This window comes from Notolepis coatsorum (genome assembly GCF_963971535.1).
Source record: "Notolepis coatsorum genome assembly, chromosome: 8".
NCBI lineage: Eukaryota > Metazoa > Chordata > Actinopteri > Aulopiformes > Paralepididae > Notolepis > Notolepis coatsorum.
Genome location: NC_140172.1, coordinates 55,926,814 through 55,940,707, shown reverse-complemented (window position 1 = coordinate 55,940,707; position 13,894 = coordinate 55,926,814). Strand labels below are relative to the sequence as shown.

Sequence of the window (13,894 nt, the reverse complement as noted above, 5' to 3'; positions counted from 1 at the left end):
CGCTTTCACGTTGCTCCAGAAGTACAGAGACTCGAGTGGGAAGAAACAAATCCCTGGTTTGATAGCGTCAGTGGAGATGTTTATAAAGCAAACTGCAAAGTATGTAGGTGTGTGTGCTGTGGCACATGGTGGACTGACTGACATCAGACAGCATGCCTCAGGAGAACAACATTCCCGAAATATAAGAACGCAAAGAAAGGACCCAAGCACAGGTTTCACAGTTCTTCATGACTGAAACATCTCCTGAGATTGATTCAGTATGGGATATATTACATCTTATTTATCCGGTTGTGTTTTTAACTAGATGTCAGTATTTCTATTTACCTTCCCTGGCAGCCAGGAGCCTATATATTGGCTGCTGATGTGGGCATAGTCTAGGCTATTTCAGTTGACTAATATGGTTGATTGTTCATTAATGTTGAGTTTTTAAAGTCTAATAAATAAAAATGTATTTATATTAATCAATATAATTAAATTGTGTGCCCATTTAAACTCTTATGTTGTTATGCTCATCTGGAAAACGGAATTCTTAATAATGGATTAACAGTTAATAAATACATAAATAATATAATTCATAAATACATAAATGCAAAAATACTTAAATAAATACTTAAACATAAATAAATAGTGTTCAGACAACAATATAAAAGTCATACTGTTCAATTTCATTTCATTTAAATTGTATCATCCCACTCCTCCCCTCTAGGTTACTGCAGCTGAGGTGACACAGGTATACCACACGGTTAAACACAACCTCAGCTACAACAGTGCTGACTGTTTGTTTTCTATGCATTTCAGGAGTTTGGGGGGCTGGCTCCCCCAAATAATTAAATAACATAACCCTAACCCTAACCCTAAAACCGAAATAAAGTAAAAAAGAAAATAGTTACAAAATCCGCCCATTTTCGCCCAAAAACCGCCCAAATAATTCTTTCGCACGCGCTTCGCGCACGCTTGATGAATGGTGTCCCTTATTTCTATTAGTGAAAGGTGGCAACACTAGGCTTATATATGTACACATCATTCAATTTAGCTGCTGCGGCTTATATTCCGTGTGCGCCTTATAGTCAGAAAATTACGGTATACTCGATAATACACTGAGTATAAACAAATTTACAGTGCCGTTGAGATGTTACATTCACAAGTGTCACAGTGCGTTCATAAATATAAAGACATCAGACAATTAGAATAATTAAGAGCACATTTTAAAATACAGTAAAAAAATATATATTTTTAAAATAATAAAATTGCTAAAAATTCAAACAGGGGTAATAATTTAAAACAATTACATAGATGAATGTCACTCTGTAGAAACGTGAATCTAAGGCATCTAAACACATATGACCCCCTTGTTCAATTACTGACCTGGGAAAGGATCTGTACAGGTCCAATTCAAAACATTAAATGATCAATTCAATTCAGCCTATGGTTTCATTAGACCAGAAAAAATACCTTTTATTTTTTTCAATACATTTGTTTTTGTTGAATGACCGCACATTTCACTGTGTAAATTATTTTGTGTGTGATATTTTTACATGCTATTTGCCATGCTCAATTCATTTTCTGAATACAATTATTATTAACTACTAAAGAAAAACTGTGATCCCATTGTAAAACTATTTTAAAGCTTCTTGCTGTTTTCTCCTGGTGCACTTTTGAGGATGTTTACTCATGACATTCGTTTTGTGGTTAACTGAGGAGGAGCTGGGTCTCCTGTGGTCTCCTCTCCTGTGATGAAGGGTGTATTAACACAAGCCTCATTCACTTCACCTCCATATTGGTCAAGTTTGATGAAATGTGAGGTACGGATGTGAAAGTGCCTGTTCACTTCAATGTTAAAACTTCCCACTTCAAGAACCAAAGTAGTCAAATCAGCAGGCAGAATACACTATCAGAGTCAAAACAACAGGCAGAATACACTATCAGAGTCAAAACAACAGTTTAGAATACACTATCAGAGTTAAAACAACAGTTAGAATACACTATCAGAGTCAAAACAACAGCCATAATACACTATCAGAGTCAAAACAACAGCCATAATACACTATCAGAGTCAAAACAACAGCCAGAAGACACTGTTGGAATTACAAGCTCCCGATTACCCGACTCAAGAATGTTTTGAAATACATGGAAGTGAATTAGTGATCAGCACATTTAAATACATTCATATTGATCTCAATAAAGATAGCAGGGAGGTGAATAAGGTGAATGGATTCCTGCCAGGTCAGCTGTGAACACCCACCTGGTTGCCTTTTGACACTTTGCCCAGTTTTAGATTCTCCACCATCTTTTCGATGTCATCGGCAGCGCTCTCAAAGAACGAGCGCAGGCCTGCCTTCACAATCTCAGGTCCAGACTTCATCACTGTCCTAATGATACACAAACATCAGCAAGAAAATAAGAGGAAGAACTGGTAAGACAAACGTGTTTCACATCGTCTCAAAACCATGTGATGCTTTGGGTGAAAAAAAATATATATATACGGTATATATATTATATTTAGGGCTGTCAGTTTATCGCGTTAATTCGATTAATTAATTACACAGCAAATTATCGCGTTATGAAAATTAACTCAAAATGTATTACAAACAAATATATATATATTTTTTTTTAATCTCATTCATTCCATAAGAACGTAGAATACACATTTACAAACTTTTTTTATATGGTCCATTTTTGCATGTTCTTGGTATCTGATTCTAGGGACATCTATGGATCTCAGGGAATGTATTCCCAGTGTCAGAAATACTGTGTCTGTTACTAGGCTTGAGTAAATTGTAATGAACCAAATGAGAATATCAATACATTTTTTTTAATCTTTAACTGTGAATAACACTATGCTCAAATTGACCAGACCTGAAAAATCTAAGCAAATGAATAAATGGAAGATGATTAAACAGAAGGTTTTGTAGATACAGTACTGAATTCTGCCATCCGGACACATGCAGTTTGAAATCTGATTATAGAATATAGAATATCAGGCATAAAATGGTTATGCAAATAAAATGCGATTAATTAGATTAATTAATTACAAATCCTGTAATTAATTAAATAAATTTTTGTAATCGCCTGACAGCACTCATTATATTATGTTTTCCATAACAAATGGGAGCTTTGGATTCAGTGACATGAATTAAAATGTCCATTATGCAGGAGAAGTCCTAACTCCTGGAAAGTGTCATTAAGAGAAGCATATAGGTCTTTATAAGAAAGATAAACATATACAAGATTTCATGATGGTAGCTCAATATGATCCGCTTATGCCAATCAGTGTAAATGTTTGTGCTCTCAACAGTGTTTTTCACCCAGGTTTTGTCAAATGTGGGGAAGCAGCATCTGATATTATATATAAAACAGAGATATTATGCCAGACTATGAACAAATACAGCAGAGCGATCCATCATCTGGGACTGTACCTTGCATCCAGTGATCGTGCCAGGATATGAAGACAATTGACAATGGCTGAAGCATCCGTTCCTGCAAAGACCACATAACAAGATCTTGTGAATACACAGGTCAGTGTGTTTTGTAGCGCAGGTGTAGCATCTGATTTACTGCAGTTCAGAACTTCAGATCAACAGTTATGTGTAGAATGAAAATAGTTCACAATCACATAAATAAATAAGCAGACTTACAGTAGCATTAAGGGCGATATGATAAGACAGTAAGATAAGCATTAGGAGTGATATGATAGGACAGTAAGATAAGCATTAGGAGTGCTATGATAGGACAGTAAGATAAGCATTATGAGTGCTATGATAGGACAGTAGAGTGATATGATAGGACAGTAAGATAAGCATTAGGAGTGATATGATAGGACAGTAAGATAAGCATTAGGAGTGCTATGATAGGACAGTACGATAAGCATTATGAGTGCTATGATAGGACAGTAGAGTGATATGATAGGACAGTAAGATAAGCATTATGAGTGCTATGATAGGACAGTAAGATAAGCATTATGAGTGCTATGATATGACAGTAGAGTGATATGATAGGACAGTAAGATAAGCATTAGGAGTGCTATGATAGGACAGTAAGATAAGCATTATGAGTGCTATGCTATAGGACAGTAGAGTGATATGATAGGACAGTAAGATAAGCATTAGAAATTATATGATAGGACAGTAAAATAAGCATTAGGAGTGCTACAGTATGATAGGACACTAGGACAGTAAGCTAAGCATTAGGAGGGCTACAGTATGATAGGACAGTAAGATAAGCATTAGGAGTGCTACAGTATGATAGGACAGTAAGATAAGCATTAGGAGTGCTACAGTATGATAGGACAGTAAGATAAGCATTATGAGTGCTACAGTATGATAGGACAGTAAGATAAGCATTAGGAGTGCTAAAGTATGATAGGACAGTAAGATAAGCATTAGGAGTGCTAAAGCATGATAGGACAGTAAGATAAGCATTAGGAGTGCTAAAGTATGATAGGACAGTAAGATAAGCATTAGGAGTGATATGATAGGACAGTAAGATAAGCATTATGAGTGCTATGATAGGACAGTAGAGTGATATGATAGGACAGTAAGATAAGCATTAGGAGTGATATGATAGGACAGTAAGATAAGCATTAGGAGTGATATGATAGGACAGTAAGATAAGCATTAGGAGTGATATGATAGAACGGGCCAGGATCAAGGGCTAAACTTTCATTTGAGAAGTGGGAGGGACACAATTATTATGGGATGGGAAATCTGTCCCCGCGATTGTGACCATGTCAGTTGCATAGATAACTCAAAATCAGTACAGGTGTGTCAGGGTAGGGAAGGTTTGTTTAAAAGAAAGGTAAGGTCTATGTTGGGTGAGATACAGGTAACACAGGGAGGAGAGGAGAAGCTTCTTTGAAAGAGAAATAGTCTTTGTCTGCGCATATAGAGCAACTTTATTGAAAACGAAAATTTTGACATTAGTTTTAGAACTCACATCAAAATGTATCCTAGGGCCTATGTGTGCATTGGTTGGAGAGTGAGTCACATGCCTCTCCTCAGGAACCAGACAGTGCTTCCAGAGACCTGCTTTTAATAAACTCACTGAAGTGTTCAAATGGGATGCATGGGTATGGAATATAATGTGTACGTTGGGGCAAAAACATTGTATCTCCCAATTTTGGGGAATTTGTTATGTTTTTCCATGAATGAAAATTAGGGCTGTCAGTTTATCGCGTTAATTAGATTAATTAATTACACAGCAAATTATCGCGTTATGAAAATGAACTCAAGATCTATTTCAAAAAAATATATATATATATATTTAAAAAAAAATCTTTTTTTTTATCTCATTCATCACATAAGAACGTAGAATAAACATTTACAGACTTTTAAAAAAAATTGTCCATTTGCATGTTCTTGGTATCTGATTCTAGGGACATCTATGGATCTCAGGGAATGTATTCCCAGTGTCAGAAATACTGTGTATGTTACTAGGCTTGAGTAAATTGTAATGAACCAAATGAGAATATCAATTCAATTAAATTTTTATTTTTTTATCTTTGAATGTGTATAACACCATGCTAAAATTGGCCAGACCTGAAAAATTTACCAGACCTGAAAAATCTAAGCAAATGAATAAATGGAAGATGATTAAACAGAAGGTTTTGTAGATACAGTACTGAATTCTGCCATCCGGACACATGCAATTTGAAATATGATTATAGAATATAGAATATCAGGCCTAAAATGGTTATGCGATTAGAATGCGATTAATTAGATTAATTAATTACAAATCCTGTAATTAATTAGATAATTTTTTTTAATCGCCTGACAGCACTAATTAAAATATGACTTGGTTCTCTGTGTTGTAAGATAAGAACGAGTAGATCTGAACAGCGAAAAGCGGCCATTGAAGGAGTTTTATTCTGCAGTGAGTAAAGTCTTGAGCATCAAAGCTCTTCCACAGATCTACTTGTTCTTATCTGAAGGTATTTCTTTGATCCAGCATACATCCTATTGAGTATTGGGATGTGCATGTCTTTTTTATGACTTATACTTCCGTGTTGTGCGCGGACATTTCATGCCCGTGGAATCCATGGAACCCACTGAAATCCCAATGAAGCACTTAGAAATGACACAGATGTCAATAAAAAAAAACTCATAATTAAGTCAGTTAATTCTCGTAATTCCAGAGAAATCAAGGCCTTTTGGAGATACAAGCTTTTTTTTGCCAAACGGCACTGATAAACCAGTCACGTGGGCAATGTGGACCACGCACACTTCCTATAGGATGGAATCACGAAGCGTCATGAACTTGTGATTGGCTTGGAGAAGCTTTGCAGACTTCTTACCAAAGAGAGAGACTCTGTGTCTCACCAGAGCAGACATTTTACAGAAGATACTGAGAGAGAGGCGAGAAGGAGAAAGGAAAGGAAAGGAGCAGATAAAGAGAACAATGTTAACAAATGAAGAGGTAAACATGAAGAACGAATCTCAAAGAATCACACAGAGTATGAGAAAAGGAGAAAAGTGAACCTGGCGATCATCTCCTTCTCCTTGTTGGATGAATGCCCACCGCTACCCAGGACCTTGGCAGGTGTGGACATGAAGTAGAGGCAGTGGTTTTTGAAGTACTGGTTGATCAGAGGAAGCAGGATCTGGGACAAAATACAAAATGTTATCAATAGTTGAAGGATCAAAGATGATTTTAGATGCCTGGATCGTGGAGACGTGATGTTGTCTGAATATAGGATGGTAGTGACATCTCCTCCATTTACCCTCCTCTGTACCCACATAGAGTAAAGCCACTCTTTACTGGGATTGGTCAGGTAAAATCTACTAGGCTGAGGTTTGAAATATGATTGGCCAATGGGGACAAGACAATCACTACTAAACTCAGCCAGCTAGCCTAGCTGTTGGGACAAAACACCTCTCCTGGAGTTTTAAGATAGGCTAGTGGTCTGTATCTGCTTCCATTCATTTGTGCTAACTTGCAGCCGGATAGCTTTCTACTGAACGCACAGAGAGGAAATTGGTATCTATCTTCTTGTCTGGCTCTGGAGCACATATAAGCACATGTCCCATAATGTGGGTGTGTTCCATTAACTACGTGGATTGTGGCTGCAATTCTGAATAGCTTGTTTCAACAGGGAGGGTTCTGAACTGCAGAAATTGCACTATGTACGTATTTCACTATCTCAGTATTGAGAAAACCACTCATAGAGACAACCCCTCATTGTGTAAAAACAATACAAAATACATTAAAACACAGGTATTTTACTACAATGTACTTTGTAATGATTTCCCTACTGTGACAGATGTTACAGAATAATCTCACCTTGGCAAAGAATTTGATCTCCTGCTCATGTGGGGACTTCTCCACTCGTCCACTGCTTACCACAGCCTCTGTAAAAAACATATATATTGACTCACATGTCTGTTGTGACATCGCTCGTATGTACAGTGGTATTGGTGTTGACTATCACATGTCTGTTGTGACATCGCTCGTATGTACAGTGGTATTGGTGTTGTTGACTATCACATGTCTGTTGTGACATCACTCTGGCTCTCTTCTCAGAATACCTAGGTGAGCAATAAACTCCTGTGCAATTTCCATCCACTTCAGAAGCTTCTGCAGGAAACCATAAGCGAATCTCTTCTCGATGGAGGAGATGTCACCCTCCATGTCTTTCAGGCCCCTAAAGAGTAACAGAGATGATGTGTCAATACTAATTCACTAACACTTTACAATAAGGACACATTAATATAGTGATACACATTAATTAATAGTTAACTAATGCCTCTAGTAATCATTTCCTAATGGTGTGAGTGGATGTCTTGTGGTGATGACCAAAGTGGTGGACGTCCCGTCGTCCCGTGGTGATGGCCAAGAGGATACGATCCTCTCTACGTCGCCCCCATACCTCAAATGGATCCGAACGGAATACATATTCATGTGCAAACGGAATATGACTCTGATATTTTTAGCTCTGAGCCTTGACATTTAGCAGTTATCCTATTTTCATACTAGTGCTCGTTTTCCTATGCTTTTTCTTTTGTTGTTGCTGTTCTTAGCTCTATTCTATTTCAATCTTTCAAACATTTTATGTATCCCAGTTGCTATTGCATGTACATATTTGTGTTTTATTACACGTATATGTACATACATACCAACTATTTCGCCTGTTTTATTCTCCACCCATTGATCATCCATAGTAACACTACTATCACCGACATCTAAGAAGGGAGATCCCCCCCTTGAACGGCCCTTCTATGGTTTCTCGCCTCCACAATGCCTGTGGTGCTTTTTTTTTTTTTTTTTATGTTTTTAGTGAGTTTTTCATTAACTTCGCTGGGGAAGTGTCTGGGAGTGTTGCATTTATTTATTGTACATTTTATTTTTGATTTCATGGTGTTTTTTGTTTTGTTCTTGATTTATTGTGATGTTTCTTCTTGACTTGTTTAAAGAAGACGTGTCCGGCCCATGGGGACATGTGTTGATGATGATGATGGCGATGATGACGGGGAGGTTGCGACCCTCTCTGCGCCGCCCCCTATCTCCCTGTCTCCGGCTGTCTCGGAGCAATGACCGGAGTGCTGAACGTCCCGTGATTAAGACGGGGAGGACGCGACCCTCTTTGCGCCGCCCCTGTGCCTCAAATAGATCCGCTATCAGCTCTATCTTTAATCTTTCAAAATGTTCAGTTGCTATCGCTATCAGCTCTATCTTACATTTTTCAAAATGTTCAGTTGCTATTGCATGCACTCATCTGTGTTTCACTATGCACATGAGTGCATGCTTACCAACTGTCTGTCTGCAACACTACTATCACCGACATCTAAGAAGGGAGATCCCCCCTTGAATGGCCCTTCTAAGGTTTCTCTCCTCCACACTGCCTGTGGTGCATTTTTTCCTATTGCTAGGTTTTAGTGAGTTTTTCCTTACCTTCGCGTGGGGTATGTCTGGAAGTGTTTGCATTCATTCATTTATTTAGCATTTGTTTTAAATTTGTTGGACATTATGGTGTTCTTGTTTTGTTCTTGACTTATTGTTATGTTTCTTCTTGACTTGTTTAAAGAAGACGTGTCCGGCCCATGGGGACATTAACGTGTGTTGTCGGGCCTTATGTGAGGTTTCTGTCCTTTCTCTCTCACTCGTTCTGTTCCTTTAACCACCCTCGCTCTGTTTTCATTTGTTTTTCTGTTAATTATTTCAATTCCCTCATTCACACGCTTCTCCCCAGTGACGTCATCAGAGACGTCGCTGATTGGTTCTCTCAGGACCGCACGCTTTTCAATCACATTCCCCAGCTGTCACTGCCTTTCAATCAATCGATCCCTTATTATTTATACCCCGTTTCTCCACTCTAAGTTTGTTGGATCGTCTTGATTTTTCTCTGGTTGCATTTCCCCGTGTTGCTGCTGCTGCTGCTTTGCTCCTTGTGCTATCTCCAGGAATTTCCAAGAAGCCTTCCCTTGGACACCTGTTCCCGTGGCGCGTCCTCGCTCCGCTGTTTTGTTCCAGCACCATTACGCATTACGTCTGGGTGAGTTTTTATTGACTGTCTTGATCTATTCCGTTTTTCGTGTGTAACTATTACACTGAAGACTACCACCTTTTGTCAGACAGTCACTCACCCAGCTTTTCTATTTTTGCTTGTTCCCTTATGGGATAATATTTTTGGGACCTTCCATCTCCCTCTGTGTGTTGCTCACACCGAAGATATTATTTCACTATTGGATTGTTTTGGACTTCACTAACTGTGTGTATATTACACGAAGATATTCACTGGGACTGTGTTTGGATTTTTGCTAACGGTGTGTACATTACACGAAGATATTCACTGGGACTGTGTTTGGAGTTTTGCTCACTGTGTGTATTACACGAAGAGATTCACTTGGGCTGTTTTGGAATTGTGCTCACTGTGTTTAAATTACACGAAGAATTGTTCACCCTGTTCTCCTGCTCGTTCAAACTGCACTGTGTTGACTCGTTCCCTCTCTCCCTCTCTCGGTCTCGCAACACATCTGAGATTCTGCCGAGAGAATTCTGCAGAGCGGTTCAGACGTCAACACCTGCTATCCCCAAGACTACCATCACGGGAGAAGCTGCAGAGCAGCAGAACTTTGCCCCTTGTCCTATGTACCTGTCTTGTTGACTTGCCTTTCCTGTACTCTTTATATTTAGTATCAAATAAACAAGCCCTCGTATTTGGCAACTCTGAATTCCTACTCTCTTGTGTCGTGCGTTTGGGGTCGGTATCAAACCATAACATTACGATCCAACCAATATGACGACCCCAGCCGACACAGAGAGGGTCAGAACCGCACTTGCAATTCAAGTCGAGTTGACCAGGGATCACGGTCTCCAATTAGAGCGGGCTGCGGCTGCGGTGCAGAACCTCAGGGATCAGGTCCTGCCTATGCAGGGTTCAATGGCCGCTATGGCGGGACAACAGTCCGAGATTCTCGCTCAGCTTCACTCGCTGGGCGACACCGTTAATACCTTTAATCTCTCACACCCTTCAGGAACATTCCCCGCAGCCCCAGCAGATCTCGCATCTCGGGAACCCCGTCTCTCCGTCCCACGGCTGTTCGACGGTAATCCCGAGGAGTGTGCCACATTCATCATGCAATGTGAGTTGGTTTTCCGTCATCAACCAAGCCGTTTTTCTGCTCATGGGTCCCAAGTGGCTTATATAACAAACCTACTTTCAGGCCATGCTGCCCAGTGGGTCACTTCCTCCTGGGCAATGGAAGCAGATTTTTTGTTTTCCTACCCAGACTTCGTGGCGGAGCTCCGCAGAGTGTTCCACCATCCAGCCCGAGGTCTGGACCCTGGAGCCCGGTTGGGGACCTTCCGACAGGGGAGCGGCAGGGTGACGGACTATGTCATGGAGTTTCGACTGGCGGCGGTGGAGAGTGGATGGAACGAACCTGCTCTTCGCCTAACCTTCTTGAGGGGGCTCAGTGACGCAGTCCGGGACCAGCTCGCTACCCGGGAGTTGCCCGACTCCCTCGAGGAGCTGTTTAGCCTTGTCATCCGTATTGACGGACGCCTCCTGGAGAGAAGGCGCGAGAGGACCCGACTGTTACCTCCTGAAGCACCCCGGACTCCTGGACGCCCCGTCCCCAACACTACGGGTGGTAACAGGCTTCCCCGTCCGGTTCGCGAGGAGGAACCCATGCAGCTGGGACGCTCTCATCTGAGCCAGGCGGAGCGTGAGGCAAGGCTCAGGTCCGGTCTCTGCCTCTACTGCGGAGGTGCGGGACACCGTATCGCCGACTGCCCTACCCGGCCAAAAGATCAGGCTCACCGAGACCCCGGGAGATCCTGGTGAGCCGTTTTTCCCATTCCCAGCGCCGCGCACCACCTGACCATCTGATGAGCGTCACCCTGGCCTGGGGAGACCAACGTGCCACGGTGGAGGCCCTCATCGACTCTGGGGCAGACGAGAACTTCCTCGACTTCGAGTTTGCCACCCGAGCCAACATACCTCTTGAGGACCTTGTGAGGCCCTTGGAGATCTTTTCGTTGGACCAACACCGCCTGGCCGACATCTCTCAACGCACCGGCCCAGTCGTGCTGACCATCGCTGGGAACCACGTCGAGAGAATCCAGTTCCTCATTACCCAATCCCCCCTTGTCCCGGTGGTCCTGGGTAGGCCCTGGCTCGCGCTGCACGAGCCCCACATCGCCTGGTCCTCCGGTACCATCAGGGGCTGGAGCTCCTCCTGTCACGCCCGCTGTCTGCAGGCGGCGTCCTGTCCCCCGCCCCGGAGGCCGGCTGGTGAGTTGCCCCCGGACCCCTCGTCCATTCCTCCCGAGTACCACGACTTCATGGAGGTATTCAGTAAGACCAGGGCTCAGGCCCTTCCACCTCACCGCCCCTATGACTGCGCCATCGACCTCCGCCAAGGGGCTCCCCTTCCCGGCAGCCGCCTCTACAGTCTGACTGTCCCGGAGAAGAAGGCGATGGATCTCTACATCTCTGAGTCATTGGAAGCAGGACTCATTCAGCCTTCCTCCTCCCCGGTGGCGGCCGGGTTCTTCTTTGTTGGTAAGAAGGATGGGGACCTGCGACCCTGCATCGACTATCGTCAGCTCAACGAGATCACCATCAAGAACAAATACCCCCTACCTCTCATGAGCTCCACCTTCGAGCCACTGACCCAGGCCTCGTTCTTCACCAAGCTGGACCTCCGAAGTGCCTACCATCTTGTCCGTATCCGTGAGGGCGATGAATGGAAGACCGCCTTCAAGACCCCCAGGGGCCACTACGAGTACCTTGTAATGCCGTTCGGCCTCACCAACGCCCCGGCGGTATTCCAGGCACTCATGAACGACGTCCTCCGTGACATGCTGGAGGTGTTCGTGGTGGTGTACCTGGACGACATTCTCATCTTTTCCAGGACCCTCGAGGAACACATCCTGCATGTCCGCCGTGTGCTGGAGCGCCTCCTCCACAATCGGCTCTTCGTCAAGGCGGAGAAGTGCCGTTTTCACTCCAACTCCGTCGACTACCTGGGCTTCATCGTTGAGAAGGGCTTGACCCGAGCGGATCCTCGCAAGATCCAGGCTGTGGAGAATTGGCCAGAACCCACCACTCGGAAGGAGTTACAGAGTTTCCTCGGGTTCGCCAACTTCTACCGAAGGTTCATCCGGAACTACAGTCAAATGGCGGAGCCACTTACCAAGCTGACCTCCCCCGCTCTGCCGTTCGACTGGTCCCCAGCGGCATGCGCTGCGTTCCGCTCCCTCAAGAGAAGGTTCACTTCCGCCCCTATCCTGCTCCACCCTGACCCCAAGAGACAGTTCATCGTGGAGGTGGACGCCTCGGATTCTGGCCTGGGCGCTGTCCTATCCCAACGTTCTCTTTCAGACCAGAAGGTGCATCTTTGCGCCTTCTACTCGCGTCGCTTCCTTCCCGCCGAGAGGAACTACGACACCGGCAATCGGGAGCTGCTGGCGGTCGTGGCTGCGCTGGAAGAGTGGCGTCATTGGCTAGAGGGTGCCGAGGAGCCTTTTACCATCTGGACGGACCACAAGAACCTGACGTTCATCCGCGCTTCCAGGCGCCTCAACGGTCGGCAGGCGAGATGGGCCAGTTTCCTCAGTCGGTTCGACTTCTCGCTGACCTTCCGCCCCGGTTCCCGCAACACGAAGGCCGACTCCCTGTCCCGGATGCACTCCAAGGGGGCTCCACCCTCTGAGGACCCTTCTCCCATCCTCCCGGAGGCCCGAGTGGTTGGAGCCATCACCTTGGGCATCGAGGGTGTGGTGAGGCGTGCCCTGCGCTTCCATCGTGCTCCAAGCAACGTCCCTAGGAATCGTCTCTTCGTCCCCGACTCTGTCCGGTCCCAGGTACTGCTGTGGGGCCATACCAGCCGGTTCGCCTGCCACCCAGGCGTCCATCGCACGTTCTCCTTCCTGGCTCGTCGTTTCTGGTGGCCCACCATGCGGAACGACGTCAAGGAGTTCGTATTGGCCTGCGCGGTCTGTGCCCGCAGCAAGGCCTCTCACCAGGCACCCTCCGGGCTCTTGCAGCCACTTCCCATTCCGAGCCGTCCATGGTCACATGTGGCGCTCGACTTCGTCACTGGTCTACCCTCCTCCCAGGGGAACACCTGCCTTCTGACCGTGGTGGATCGATTCAGCAAGGGGGTCCACCTCGTGGCCCTCTCCAAGCTTCCCTCTGCGGCCGAGACGGCGGACCTCCTGACGCACCACGTGTTTCGCCTTCATGGCTTTCCCCAGGACATCGTCTCTGACCGGGGGCCCCAGTTCACCTCCCAGGTATGGCGGGCTTTTTGCAAAGGGTTGGGGGCAACGGTCAGTCTCTCCTCTGGCTATCATCCCCAGACAAACGGGCAGACGGAGAGGATGAACCAGAGCGTAGAGTCAGCTCTTCGGTGTGGCAGCCGAGAGACCGGCATCCTGGAGCCGTTTCCTTCCC

The 13,894-nt window shown here is 44.4% G+C and overlaps 1 protein-coding gene across 1 annotated transcript in view; it reads right to left on the bottom strand.

Annotated features, from left to right (window-relative positions):
- Nucleotides 1–13,894, bottom strand: part of LOC311233659 (ryanodine receptor 1-like) — a gene marked incomplete at both ends in the record, with an annotated part of 453,326 nt that overhangs the window by 131,597 nt on the left and 307,835 nt on the right. The window contains 6 exons of the mRNA XM_084320641.1: nucleotides 2,243–2,369; nucleotides 3,417–3,477; nucleotides 6,290–6,339; nucleotides 6,474–6,595; nucleotides 7,276–7,343; nucleotides 7,521–7,636. Coding sequence (XP_084176767.1) covers nucleotides 2,243–2,369; nucleotides 3,417–3,477; nucleotides 6,290–6,339; nucleotides 6,474–6,595; nucleotides 7,276–7,343; nucleotides 7,521–7,636 — 544 coding nt within the window. The remainder of the gene's footprint in view (nucleotides 1–2,242; nucleotides 2,370–3,416; nucleotides 3,478–6,289; nucleotides 6,340–6,473; nucleotides 6,596–7,275; nucleotides 7,344–7,520; nucleotides 7,637–13,894) is intronic.